The 14012-nt window shown below is 34.6% G+C and overlaps 2 protein-coding genes across 5 annotated transcripts; one reads left to right on the top strand and one right to left on the bottom strand.

Annotated features, from left to right (window-relative positions):
* Positions 1–1150: 1150 nt before the first annotated feature.
* On the top strand, positions 1151–6396 carry LOC18051851 (60S ribosomal protein L6, mitochondrial). 3 transcript variants are annotated; one of them, XM_024190219.1, is made up of 4 exons: positions 1151–1319; positions 1404–1471; positions 3946–4033; positions 5840–6391. In XM_024190219.1, the coding sequence occupies exon 4, from the start codon at positions 5872–5874 to the stop codon at positions 6181–6183; it is 312 nt and encodes a 103-aa protein (XP_024045987.1). In that variant the 5' UTR covers positions 1151–1319; positions 1404–1471; positions 3946–4033; positions 5840–5871; the 3' UTR covers positions 6184–6391. The 3 variants fall into 3 exon arrangements, with proteins under 3 accessions (XP_024045987.1, XP_024045988.1, XP_006446724.1); XM_024190220.1 differs by lacking the exon at positions 1404–1471; XM_006446661.2 differs by lacking the exons at positions 1404–1471; positions 3946–4033 and having other exon boundaries at positions 5840–6396.
* A 54-nt stretch (positions 6397–6450) lies between these two features.
* LOC18051852 (trans-resveratrol di-O-methyltransferase) lies at positions 6451–10102 on the bottom strand. Of its 2 annotated transcripts, XR_002907047.1 has the most exons (5): positions 9074–10102; positions 8138–8541; positions 7801–7988; positions 7409–7545; positions 6451–6519 (listed from the first exon to the last, which is right to left on the bottom strand). XR_002907047.1 is itself a non-coding variant. In XM_006446662.2 (2 exons), exons 1-2 carry the CDS (start codon positions 9896–9898, stop codon positions 8233–8235), a joined length of 1134 nt encoding a protein of 377 aa, XP_006446725.1. In that variant the 5' UTR covers positions 9899–10102; the 3' UTR covers positions 8115–8232. The 2 variants fall into 2 exon arrangements, 1 of the variants encoding a protein (XP_006446725.1); XM_006446662.2 differs by lacking the exons at positions 6451–6519; positions 7409–7545; positions 7801–7988 and having other exon boundaries at positions 8115–8541.
* Between the last annotated feature and the right edge of the window lie 3910 nt (positions 10103–14012).

Below are 14012 nucleotides of genomic sequence, written 5' to 3' on the forward strand. Positions count from 1 at the left end.
TAAAAAATAATAAATATATAAGGTAATAAATATTATAATGAGTTTTTATTTTATAATTTTTTTTCAGTAAGTCTTATATTAATTTACTTATTTTACCTTTTATTCATAAGTTTTAGGCATAATCTATAAAATTTATGTTTTATTTTATACTTAATTTTGTTTTACTTGTTTTATATTATATTTGTGAGTTTTTATTTTATTTATCAGTAATACATCAATTACCAACTTTATAATAATTTATTTGTTTTACCTTCTTTTTACAAATCTTATGTTCTATTTCCAAAATTTATGTTTTATTTTACAGTTAGTGTTGATTTACTAATTTTATATTATATTTGCAAGTTTTTATTTTATTTACCATTAATACATTAATTTACTAATTTTATATTAATTTACTTGTTTTACCTTCCATTTACAAGTTTTATGTTCTATTTCCAAAATTTATATTTTATTTAACGCTTAATGTTGATTTACTAGTTTTATATTATATTTCTAAGTTTTTGTTTTATTTACTAGTAATACATCAAATTACCAGTTTTATAGTAATTTACTTGTTTTACCTTTTCTTTACAAGTCTTTTGTTTCGTTTCCAAAATTTATGTTTTATTTTACAATTAATGTTGATTTACTATTTTAAGTTATACCTACAAGTTTTTATTTTATTTACTAGTAATACATCAATTTACTAGTTTTATATTAATTTACTTGTTTTATCTTATATTTACAAATCTTATGTTTAATTTCTAAAAAAATTATGTTTTATTTTACACTTAATATTAATTTACGAGTTTTATGTTACATTTGTAAGTTTTTATTTTATTTACTAATAATACATGATTTTATCAATTTTATATTAATTTACTCATTTTACCTTTCATTTACAATTCTTATATTTAATTTCTAAAATTTATAATTTAATTTATAATTAATGTTGATTTACAAGTTTTATATTAAATTTATAAGTTTTATATTTCATTTACATAATTTATGTTTAATTACGGTATTGATGTTGTAACTGTAATCATGGCATCATAAAATGACCCATATACATATATATGAAAAATTCTAATAATAATAATAATAATTTATTCAAAATTATTTATTTATACATAAATAAATATGAGGCATTAAATCAGACCTTGTAGTCTTGTACCAATCCCTAATTCCCCTTTTCTTACTTCACTTCTACTTCTCCATCGTGAAAGAGAGAGAGAGAGAGGACACATTCACTCGCACATACCACGCCCACGCTGCCGTCGCGTCAGAGACTGGTTTGCGATTGGTGTCCAGCTGAGGGAACCTGAGTTCGGATTGAAACGGTGAGTTTTGTTATGTTTTGTTTTTGTTTTGCGTGGGGTGGGGGACTGTGAAATTGGAATAAAGTTTGTGTTTTTATCGTTTAGTGGGGCGAGTTGAATGCGGAGCCGTTCGTTTTATGATCCGTATTGAGAAGTTGCAATGTGGATTTACGGTGAAATGAATCACTATCGTGTGGATTTTTTATTTTCCCGCTGGTTTGGTTTTTGAAGCCGAAATGAAGCTTTGGTTTCAATTTTTGTGAATCTGTGTCTTGTGTGTGTTTTGGTTGAACAAAACACATTGCAACTTGAAAATGAAGATTTTTTTTAAAATTTTTTAAATGGGGTTAGTTGATTTTCATCTATTTATATTCCTGGATTTGTGAAAAAATATATTAAATATATGCATAATCTGAAATGGGTATTTGCTTGCTTTATTGGGGAGTTATGTAAGAACTGAAATTCCTGAACTTTCAAGGGAAAATGCAATTTTTATTTATTATAAGCGAAGTGAAGTTGTGAATGATACATGATACCTCACAAGAAAGTTGCTTGCTTCTTTTGCTGCCTTCAAGCTCGGCTAATATATCAGATGCAGTCAAACAGATTTTCTTGTTCATCCAAGAGTTTGGTGATTTAAATTTAGAATCTCTGTGTTGCATTTGTGGTTTTGCTTTTGGATGCTCAAGCTTCTGTTTTTGACAGAGTGCACAGACGTGAGTGCATGCATTTTAGCTGTGGATTTGTCTTCAGTTTAAGTGTCCATGGAGATGGTTTGCACACTTTTGCCGGACTATCTAATTTTTATGTAATTCTGTAACAATATGGGATATAATGTAATAAATTTATACTGGAACTCCACCCCCTCACCTTCGGTTGTTATGCCTTCTTTTGTTCTTGTGTGTGTGAGACTTGGGCGTTTTCAATTTTGTGTGATTGAGCTGTTATGGAATAGAATCTCTGACCATCAACTAAAAGTGGTAATTGTATAACTGGCCAAAATTAAATCCTGATAGTTCAGGAGATATATAGCCAAAAAAAAAAAAGGAGATATATTTATTAAATATTTAGTTGCATGGCAGTGGGCACTAATACTGAAGTTGGGGGAAACACCATGGTATAGGGAGTAGGTTCTTTGACTTGCTTTTTGAGACAATGCTAGCCTTTAGAAAAGTTTGCAAAAACATAGCATGCAGACCTGCCCAATTAGTTCTTCCTTTCAATAATAGTAATAATAAACAAAGAAGAGGATTTTAATTAGGTTGCTGTTTCAGTAACTGGACTTCAAACCTCAAACTCCACATCAATCCATTTGATTCTATAAATCTCCAGGCTTTGGTTTCCCGTTCATTAACTCGTCTGCACATTAGCAGGCACATTAACGGAGAAATATTTTAAAAAATCACATTAGATCTTGAATTAGTTTTTCATTAAACCCCATTTTTGCTGATGCCTATAACTCAAAAAATTTGAAGTGGTCCACTGCTCTAATAGGCTTTTCGCCATAGCCTATTGGCCTGTGTTTTTATTTTACCGTGTTACTGTCACTTTAAGCTGCACTTATTTGCTGCTGTGTCTGCTGTTTTTGCTGTTTTTTCTGTTTCTATTGTTATTTGATATTTTTTTCCCTGTTTTTGGGTAACTTATTATTTTTTCTGCTGTTATTTGCTGTTGATTCTGGTGTTTCTAATGTTATTTACTGCTGTTTATACCGTTATTTACTGCTGTTTTTGTTGTTTTCTACTGTTTCTACCGCTATTTTTTTTACTGTTTTTGGTAACTTTTTATTTTTTCTGCTGTTATTTACTGTTGATTCTGCTGTTTCTACTATTCACTGCTGTTTCTGCTGTTTTTACTGAATAAATATGTTATTTGGTGTTTTTCTGCTGTTTTTGGGTAATATTTTCAGTGTTTTTACTTTTTTTACTGTTTTTGTAACTTTTTATTTTTTCTGCTCTTATTTACCGTTGAGTCTGCTGTTTCTACAGTTATTCACTGCTGTTTTTACTGTTATTTACTGTTGTGATTGCTGTTTTTAACTGGAGAAGTTTGTTATTTGGTGTTTTTCTGCTGCTTTTGGGTAATTTTTTTGTACTGTTTTTGATTTTTTTTCAAATTGTTTTCACAGTTCATAGGGAAAAAAAAATTGATTGTTACCTTAACTTTTTTCGCAGAGAAGAGGAGGATAGCTTATCCCAAAATTTACTGCTGTTTTTGTTGTTTTCTACTGTTTCTACTGCTATTTTTTTTACTGTTTTTGGTAACTTTTTATGTTTTCTGCTGTTATTTACTGTTGATTCTGCTGTTTCTACTATTCACTGCTGTTTTTACTGAATAAATATGTTATTTGGTGTTTTTCTGCTGTTTTTGGGTAATATTTTCAGTGTTTTTACTTTTTTTACTGTTTTTGTAACTTTTTATTTTTTCTGCTCTTATTTACCGTTGAGTCTGCTGTTTCTACAGTTATTCACTGCTGTTTTTACTGTTATTTACTGTTGTGATTGCTGTTTTTAACTGGAGAAGTTTGTTATTTGGTGTTTTTCTGCTGCTTTTGGGTAATTTTTTTTTACTGTTTTTGATTTTTTTCAAATTGTTTTCACAGTTCATAGGGAAAAAAAATTGATTGTTACGTTAACTTTTTTTGCAGAGAAGAGGAGGATAGCTTATCCCAAAATTAGGACAAATTTCCCCTGAACACTCACAGCTGTTAGCAAGAGTATCAGAGAAAGTTTCAAGTGAGTTTTAGGTGTTACATTTAAATCTGTTTTAATTTCTCTGTAGGATGTTAAAATCAATTTTTTTTTTTAGCTAGAGTAGTGGCCAAAGTTAAAGCTTCAGCACAATCTCAATGTGATCACACATGAATTGAAAATAGGATCTAGAGATTAACAAAGTTAGGTTTTAGAAAATGTTACCAAAACGAAAATATCCTTAATGACCAGACCACAAAATGCACCCATATAAAACAAATAAGTAATCTCGATTATAAAGAAACAGGAAAAATCAGTCCCATTGCTTAAGCTAATAACAGCAGTACAGCACCATAAATCAATCTCATTGCCTAAGCTAATAACAGCAGTACAGCACCGTAAATCAATCCCATTGCCTAAGCTAATAACTGCAGCACACCCACCCCCGTAAAACAATATCGTTTGTCTAATTTTTCCCTAAATATGCTAATAGCAAAAAGTTTAGACCCTAATCTATTAAAGTATTAATCACAACTCAAAAAATATTAATGAAAAATAAATAAAAATAAAACAATGGAGTCAACAACTCACTGTCTCCAGCGCGATTGCAACGGCTGAGCGAGGCTACGACAACAACAAATAGCGGTGATGGCTGAGGCAACGAGCTGTTGAATCATGATTACTGGCGTGAGCTAGCTAGGTCTGTGAATCACGATCACGATCTATCGTCTGCAGTAAGCTAGCAAAAGTATCCCAAATCAAAAAAATTGAATCACGTTGTCGGCAAAGGGCGTGTGAGTGACGTCAGTGGAGAGAAACTGAGAGAGAGTGAGACTATAGTGAAATGCAGTCGACACTGCCGTCACTCACACACCTTCCGCCGATTCAATGTTTTTGATTTAGGATACTTTGGCTAGCTCACTGCAGACGACATATAGTGATCGTGATTTGTAGACTTAGCTAGCTCATCGCCTCAATCATCTTCGCCAACTGTTGCCGTCACAGCCTCATTTACCCATTGCCATTGCGCCGGAACCAGTGAGTTGTTGACTCTGTTTTTTTATTTATTTTTTATTAATTTTTTTCCTTAATTAAATTTTTTTGAGTTGTGATTAATACTCTAATTTTTCCCTAAATACGCTAATAGCAAAAAAATTTATGTGGGTGTGCTGCTGTTATTAGCTTAGGCAATGGGATTGATTTATGGTGCTGTTATTAGCTTAAGCAATTTTGGATTGATTTTTCCTGTTTTCTTAGAATCGAGATTACTTATTAGTTTTATGTGGGTGCATTTTGTGGTCTGGTCATTGAGCATATTTTCGTTTTGGTAATTTCTGTGCTGCAAAATTGAATTATGCAAATATGCTTCTGCTTTTACGGAAATGAAAAAAATTATATGGAGTTCAATGAAAAACTGAGTAGATACCAAACGCTTAATCTGCTGCACCTAAGATCAAGCATTTGGTAAACACCCACTTTTTCTTGAATGCTGATGTTTACTACACACCCACTTTCTGTTTATAGCTAGAAATTCCGTTCCACGGCAGCTGTGGGTTAGAAGCCACATTGCCTCAATCCCCTAACATGCCCTGTATTAATTACAGTTTTACTAGTAAATTAGGATTAGCAATTTGTACTGTTTGTTAATGTAGCCAATCATACCAGTAAGATAACAGTGTTTGAATTGAGATAATGGATGTTGAGAAGCATGAGTCTATGTTCTGTGTTATCTATTGCTGTATATGTGGGTTGGATGAAAATTGTTTGGTTGTTTCTCTAATATTTTAAATTCTAATATCTTTATTTAGTTTACAAGGAATTTGCTAATGATTTATCCATGTTTGTTCTCAGGCAATTTATGCTATAAGTTTACTTTAACCCGGATGGAAGCCAAATTTTTTCGGTTTTTGAAGATTGTAGGTGTTGGCTACAAAGCCAGGGCTGAAGCAGAGGGGCGACTCTTGTATCTCAAATTGGGATATGTACATGATGTTGAACTCACTGTTCCCCCAGCTGTTCGTGTTTTCTGCCTAAAAAACAATGTGGTTTGCTGCTGTGGACTTGACAAACACAGGGTGCACCAGTTTGCTGCTTCAGTTCGCAGTTGCAAGCCTCCTGAACCTTTCAAAGGCAAGGGTATAATGTACACTGATGAAGTTATCAAGAAAAAAGTTGGAAAGAAAAAATCAAAATGATGGTGGAGATGGTCTCTACTTTTTAGCAATTCGGTTTTTTTTTTTGGTGCATCTATTCACTGCGCCAGCAAATCTTCATTTTGAAGTTGAAAATATTTGGAACCTTTCAAGGGATTTTGTATTGAGAGCTTCCAATATCTGAACAACTTAGTTAAGAAATCGGCGGATTGTGATGCTTTTGGAGGCTTTGTTATAATAAAATGTTTGTTGAAATTTCACCATTGAAAATTTCTTATGCAAATTCGACGTTGGCTTTAAATGATTTTTTTCTCTGCAGTACAACTTGTTTGCAATAACGGTCTTGTGGGCCGCCTTATGGACTAGAGTCTTGTATTCCTGCACAAACAACACAAATCATAATCTCATGAGCCCGTAAAACCAATAGACATGGTGTAGCGTAAAGAAGATTTGTTGCATCCCACAAACCACAGACTGTTTAGCTAAAGCTACCACAAGTACATTAAAAAGGACTGAAAAATGACTCAAATTATGAACGAGTTAATCAAGCATGTCAATCTGAGAGGCAACGTCCAGAACCACCCAATCAAATCCCTCAAGCAACCCCTCGCCTGCGTAGGCACTACAACCCATAATTTCCCAGTCTCGTGTTATATCCACAGCTTCCAAGTTCAGCATTTGTAGAAGTGTAGTCGAGACAGATTAGAACCAAAAAGGTTTTAAATTGTTCCAAATCCAACATACAGATGTTTTGAATATAAATTGGAAAAGAAAAAGAAAAGAAGATCATATCAATTGGATGATTGTTTTTATGAGAGTTCATAAACATCTAATATCATCCAACCCATGAATGCTTTCAAATTTGTGAAACAGTGTTTGGTCAACCTCGTTTTTAAGGCCTCACAACGCCTGAGACAGACAAGGGCTAATAAATGATCTAATGAATCTACTGTAAAATTATGCAAAAGGACAACTAAAAATACCTCACAACATCTTATATTTCTTATAGCTCTTTGGCCCCAACATCCCATATATTTAAGACTATACCTGTCAAATACACATAATATATTCATGGGAATTAAAACTTTTTTGGAGTGCTTCAAACTCTCATCTCATGTAAGCATGCATATTTTGATCATCATGTTCGTAAGGATGGACAATACTGTACATAATAAGCCTAAAATTTTACAATAAATTCATTTCATTTCATCTCATCTCATTTCAATTACCGTGTTCAATTTTATGTGGATCTGAACGGAAATCTTACTTTTGGTGAGTGGTGGTTTTGATGTTGAAGCCAAGTCTACCATCATTTTATTTTTAACTTCCTCCAAGCTTCCCTTCATATCCTCAAGCAACAAGAATGGACCAAAAGCCTTGCTAGCATTTACACGAACCACCTGCCTTCCTGGCCAAAATATGCAAATTAAGACTTGCATTAATCAAAATAAGAATATTTGAACAAACTGTGACACTGGGGTTGGGAAGGGGGCAATATCTAAGAAATAGTCATTGCATGTCATTTTTTTTCAAGTTCTTTTTTTTTAAATTAAATAGGCAAAACATAATCCCATATAAAGCTAATAAAGCAGTTCATTCAGGAAAGATGCAAAAGTTAAAAGGTGTCAAAAAGACCCTCACTAGAAGTCTAGGATATACCTCTGTTTACTTCAGACGGGAAAAGCAGGCGATGTGGGTAAGGTAACCTGTCCCTGTGGAGAAGTACTGCATCATAGTATGGTGCAAATAGTCGCACCCCTTGTTTTTCATCTCTTTATTATTGACGAGTTAGATTAGGACCCTTATACAGTGTAACCATCTTAGACTTCCTTTGGTGCCGCTACTTACTTAAAAGTCAAATCATAATTAAGAAGTAGTTAATTAAGATGATTTAATCTCACAGTTGTTTGATGAAAAACTTCTATTACCTTTACTTTAAAAAAAAATTATTTAAAAGTCATATTTATCAAATATTATTCATCAATACTTAACTCACATTTAGAATTTCTATTTCACAGTATGAAAATACCAAACAGATCCTTACACTTCAACGGCTCACTATCAGTATTGGGAAGACACAGGATCTTCTTATCAGGGGTAAAGCTCAATAAGAGACCTCAGACCCAAAGTAGAATTTACATTGTAATGGCTGAAACCAGCTTCTAAGAAGAGCTTCTTCCATTCTTTGATGCTCCGCTCTTTGGCCACACTGAATAAAGACATCATCAACATGTCAGAGCACAATTGTGTCTCGGTTGAGTCCTTGTCTATGCTTTGATCTTCTATGACCATGTCTATGACAATAACTTTCCCTCCTTTATCTTTACTCCCATCAATAGCTTCTTTGCACTTCTTCAATATCTTCACGCTCTCTTCATCACCCCAGTTATGCAGAACCCACTTCACAGATATATTTTGTCATATAAATTTAATTAAACAGTTAAAAATCTCGGAATTCTGTTCATATATAGAAAAACAGTAATACTAGATCCACAAACTCTTTGTGCAAACTGATGCAGTATAACAATGTTGATTTGATTTTAAAAAAAACTCCACATGATGCATGTAATTAATTTTTATTAATATTTTTTATTTGGATGAGTCTATTTCAACTTAAGTTTTTTATAAAAAAAATTTCTCGAAATTTGAGCCATTGATCTTATACAATACAATGAGGGACGAATTTTGACATCATTAAATGCTATTTTGACATTTAATATATCTAAAATTGGATTGTATAAAATAACTAATTCAAAATTTTGAGTAGAAAATTCACACTAAAATAGCCCACTCTATTTTCTTCGACCAAAATTGTTATATATGCTACAGCTATTTGTAGAATGAGGTTGTGACTCTGTATATATCAGTATTGAAACATTAATATTTAAGTGGGAGAGAAAATAGAAATCCTATTACTAATCAATTTAATTACCTTGAGTAGAACTGCATCTGCTGGAGGTATTGCTTCAAACATGTCGCCTCCAAGAAATTCCAGGTTCTTATTAGTCCCCTGCTGCTGCTGCAAATTATTATCAACGACATGTGGGAGATCGAAAACGATGCATTTCATTTCAGGAAAAGCTTCTGCGATGGCTTTGGCCATAGTTCCAGTGCCGCCACCCAGATCAACCAGACACTTCAGCCCCTTGAATACCACCTTACAATCTTTAATCAGAACGCTTGATATGAACTGAGAGTCAGTCATCATGGCATCATAAAAGACGTTTTTAAATTTAGCTTCTTGAGCCAAACAACCCCAAATGTCTTTCCCATGCGTTGACTCAAACACTGTGGGTGTAGAGGGATCATCATTCTTGAACCAAGAGCTCAAGAAATTGAAGGGAGTCGTTATTATAGGATGGGTTATCAGAAACATAAATGGTGCGGCCCTCAAGGGCTCATCCTTTAGGAGGAGTCGAGAAGCTGGTGTAAGAGAATAATACACTTCTGATTCGTCTTTGTCAATTTTATTTTGTTGAGCAAAGAAGCCAGAGTGAACTAGAATCCGCATAAGGCGTTGAATGCAATGAGCTTTGTTTTTTTGGATGTCGAGTGCTGAAGCTATCTGTGAAAGAGTCATGGGCTGGCCATGTTTGTGAATAACATCTGGTATGCCAAGTTCAACGGCACATTTTAGTGACATGGAATTGATGTAACTGAAGGCACAATTCCACACCTGAGCTTGAGCTTTAAGAAGCTCAGAGCTGCTGCTGCTGCTGCTACTACTCTCTGCATTAATCATATGATTCATATCCATTTCAGGCTATTCAAAGCTTGGCGACCTTTAAAGATTCTTGAATTATCTGTCATTAACAAGAAGCGAGCTTAAATATTGTCAACGTAGTATATGAATTACCTCCATTCTTTAAGGTGATGTTTGGTTTGAAAAAATGAGAGGAGAGGAGAGGAGAGGAGTAGAGTAGAGAGGAGGGGATAAGAAAGGAGATAAGGTGAGGGTGAAATTAAATCTAGTTGTTTGATTTAACATAGAATTTTGTTGGGAAAGGATATTACAAAAAAAAATTTGGACTAACTTACCCTTTACCTTACACCATAGACTTCCAACGTTAGTTACAAATATAATTTGAAAAAAATAAACTATGAATAATTTAATTTAAAAATTAAACAACTAAATAGCTATTAGATAAAATAACTTGAATATTGTATTTACAATTAATTCTTTAAAACCAATTTAAGTAATACCGTATAACCAATTAAATAATTTAAATTATTTTCCAATAAATTATTTTTAATAAAAATAATCAATTTAACCTCGCCGGAGAGCCGCCACATTGCCCCCGCGAAAGCTGCCGAAATAGAGTTTTTCGTCCTCAAAGTTACATCAAAATGATCAGAAACTAATGATCTACTCATTGAGAGATAAAATTATCCAAAAAGTTTACAACTGCACTGGAAATAGTAGAGTTAAAAGTTTCTCAGATGTTTACAATGAGATTTTAGCCCAAAAAAGATATCTAATGTCGTTTTCATTGCCCTAAGATAGTAGATCGGCTCTTGAAAATTCGATTGGCATAAAAATTGATGAAGAAATCACTTCGACAGAGGCAGTCCGGCAACTTTCCGACGACGGGATGGCGGCGGTCTGTCGACGGCTGTTGCTGTTCTTTTATATTTAATAATTTCAAATTAATTAAATAATAAATATATATTATCTATTAAACTATTTACTATGTTATTTTAACTTATTTAAAGGATAATATTGAACTTTTGTTTTAAAACTGGTAAGGAACTTAGACTCTTTACCCACTAGTGCAGAATTAAAATTCTTTAGTTTCATAGATTTTAAATTCCTTTAGAAATTAATTTCTAGTCAACTAGGACCAACCAAACAAAAGAAATCATAAAAGAATTTGAATTCATCTCTTTTCCACCCTTCTCTCAGGCCAATCAAACGTCACCTAAGTTCCTGCCTAGAGGAATTTTCAACTGCAGGCATTATAGATTAGTCCCCTGATTTACAATTTTTTTTTAATAAGGAATTATATAATAATTTATAATTTGAACGACCTTGATGCTCGGTACTCAGTACCCCGTTTTATGTATTAAAAAAAATTAGATATCAATTTTATCAGCACATGGGTCAGCAGATGGATACATTGAACCTTTTTCTTCTCTCTCAAAAGCTCTCTCTCCTTGAGAAAGTTTAGAGAGTAGGAGTGTAGCTGAGCCTGAATGGCTCATTAACTCACTCTTATTGAGTGTTTTGTTAACCTTTTCTAAAGTTCCTTTAAAGCTTAAGTCCTTAATACAGTAGTTCGGATGTCATAACTGCATCAAAAAAGGTGGGTGAGCATTCTTGTCAATTAAAATGGAGACCGAGGAATTAATTCGAAGATGCAGGTCAATATCTTTAGAGGAAGCAGAAGAAAATAAGTTCTCTTTCAAAGGAAAAATTAAAGAGAAGGGAATACAAGTAGCAGCGGGCTGCTTAATTGGAAAAGTTCTGCAAACAAGAGGAGTAAACACAGAGGGGTTGAGAATTGCTGTAACTCAAGTGTGGCAAACAAGAAAAGAAGTAAAGATTGAAAATATGGGGGACAACATTTTCATTTTTAAGTTTGGGGATGAAGTAGACAAAAGGAGAATTATTGCAGGGGGACCGTGGCATTTTAATCAAGCACTGATTTTGCTCAAAGAACCAGAAGGAATCGGAGAAATCATAGCCCAACTCTTCACACATACAACATTTTGGGTACAAATAAAAAATGTCCCGATTATGTGTATGGATGAAGAAATTTGTAAAGGGATTGGAGAGCTCATCGGAAGAGTTGAAGAAGTGGATACGGACAGAACAGGAGATGTCATAGGGCAGGCTATACGGTTGAGAATCTCGGTTGACATCACCAAGCCCCTAAAGAAAATCCTGTTCATTGAAACAGAAGAAAAGAAAAAAAATCCCAGTTGCAGTAGAGCATGAAAAGCTTCCAGACTTCTGCTATTGTTGTGGATGTCTTGGTCATTCTTATAAAGAATGCACCAAATACAAAGGGCAACCAACAAAAGAGCTTAACTATGGACCATGGCTGAAGGCACTGACGTGGGGGGAAAAATGAAACAAAATAGGACAAGGGAACAATGGAGCACAAGAATGAGCAGCGGAGATGAGATGAAAAGTCAGGATCACAGTCAAAAGTCCATGACAAGGGAGCAGTACCCCCAGAAGCTGATGAATGAATTAAGAAGGTTGGACCAAGGCTCAGCTGAACCGAACCAAGGCAAATTGAACCGGAAAGCACAAAATGGAAGTGACATCACAGATGGGGAAGGTACAGAACATTTAATGAAGGAGGGGGAGAAATTGAGGACTGAAAAAAGTAGCAGCCAAAGACCAGGAAAGACAGCTGGGTGCAGGGACCAAAAATTGGAAGCGGGAAAAATAGGATAAGTAGAAAACGAGGGAAATGTGAACAAAAGTTGTGACGGTGTAGTGGGCCAAGAACTGGGCCCAGATGCAATGGAAGGGGAGGAAATAGAAAATGGGCCGGAGAAAATCCAAGTGAAACAAAAGAGGAAAAAATGGAAGCATCAAGCAAGGCAACTTGAAGGGAAAAAAGGAGAAACATCTAAATCAATTCTAGCAAAGAGACAAAGCTGTGAAATGGGCTTGCTGAGTCCGTAACCAAAGAGAAGCAAAACGCTCAGCCCAAATAAGCTAACAACTGCAGAGTACAGCTACAAATCTCCCCCAGCAAAAATCAAACTAAGGTGGGAAACTCACAACATGAATGACATGGAAATTTCAACCACAATCACTGAGGAACCAACGGCGGAGGCTGGGAGCCAGCCCCGCCGACAATCATGAAGCCTATCAGTTGAAATGTTCGGAGAATGAGGAAGGACCGGACATTCTGAGAAATCAAAATGATCCTCCGTGAGCATAAACTAGAAATTATGTTTTTTTGTGAAACAAAATTGATGGGGCAACTCATGCAAAGAAGAGCAGCAGAGCTAAATTTCCAAAATTGCTTTGCAATTAGTAGTAGGGAGGGGGGCTGGCAATGATGTGGAGGGAGGGGATAGAAATGGAGATTAAATCGTATAGCAAACACCATATAGATGCTGTAGTGCAAAATAACGAGGGGAGCTCTTGGAGATGTACAGGGGTTTACGGCAATCCAAAATCAGAAGAGAGAAAGCACACGTGGGAGCTAATCAGAAGGCTATCAGGTCTGTCATATATACCTTGGATTTGCTTTGGAGATTTTAATGAAATTCTGCACTTGAGGGAAAAAATTAGAGGAAATGATAGAAACGTAGGATTAATCACAACCTTTAGAGAAGCAATTAACGATAGTGGCTTGACCGACTTAGGTTACAAAGGGTACCTCTTTACTTGGTGTAATAGAAGATTCGGGCCACATATTATTGAAGAAAGGCTGGATAGAGCCTTTTGCTGTAAAAATTGGGGTGGAGTGTTTCAAGAATTGTTGTCCAACACATTGAAACATGGAGCTCAGACCATTACCTTATTGTTATGGAAGTAGTGGAAAGAGGGAAAAGAGCCAGATATGAGAAGAAAACTTTTCCAAGAATGAACTATGAAGACATGTGGAGTCCGTACGAAAAATGCCAAGAGATTGTGAAAAGAGAGTGGTGGGAACAAAGTATATGGGAGGGTGCAGATGTCGTAGAGGTTTTCAAAAAGGCCACAAAGAAGTCCATGGCTAATCTGAAATTGTGGAGCTCAACTGAATTTGGGGGGAGAGAAAAAATGGTTAAGAAGCTAATAAATGAGCTGAAGAACTTGAAAAGAAACTATGACCATTATGTGAATGGGGACAGAATCAGGGGGCTGGAAAATCAGATTGACAATATGCTAGCTGATGATGAAGCGTATTGGAAGCAGAGGT

This window comes from Citrus clementina, unplaced genomic scaffold, assembly GCF_000493195.1.
Source record: "Citrus clementina cultivar Clemenules unplaced genomic scaffold, Citrus_clementina_v1.0 scaffold_2, whole genome shotgun sequence".
NCBI classification, from domain to species: Eukaryota; Viridiplantae; Streptophyta; class Magnoliopsida; order Sapindales; family Rutaceae; genus Citrus; species Citrus x clementina.

Excerpts from the sequence above, each read along its gene's own strand:
- LOC18051851 (XM_006446661.2), top strand. The coding sequence starts at position 5,872 with ATGGAAGCCAAATTTTTTCGGTTTTTGAAGATTGTAGGTGTTGGCTAC.
- LOC18051852 (XM_006446662.2), bottom strand. The coding sequence starts at position 9,898 with ATGGATATGAATCATATGATTAATGCAGAGAGTAGTAGCAGCAGCAGC. Across the intron at positions 8,542-9,073 it reads CAGATGCAGTTCTACTCAAG|TGGGTTCTGCATAACTGGGG; the intron begins GTAATTAAATTG and ends ATATCTGTGAAG.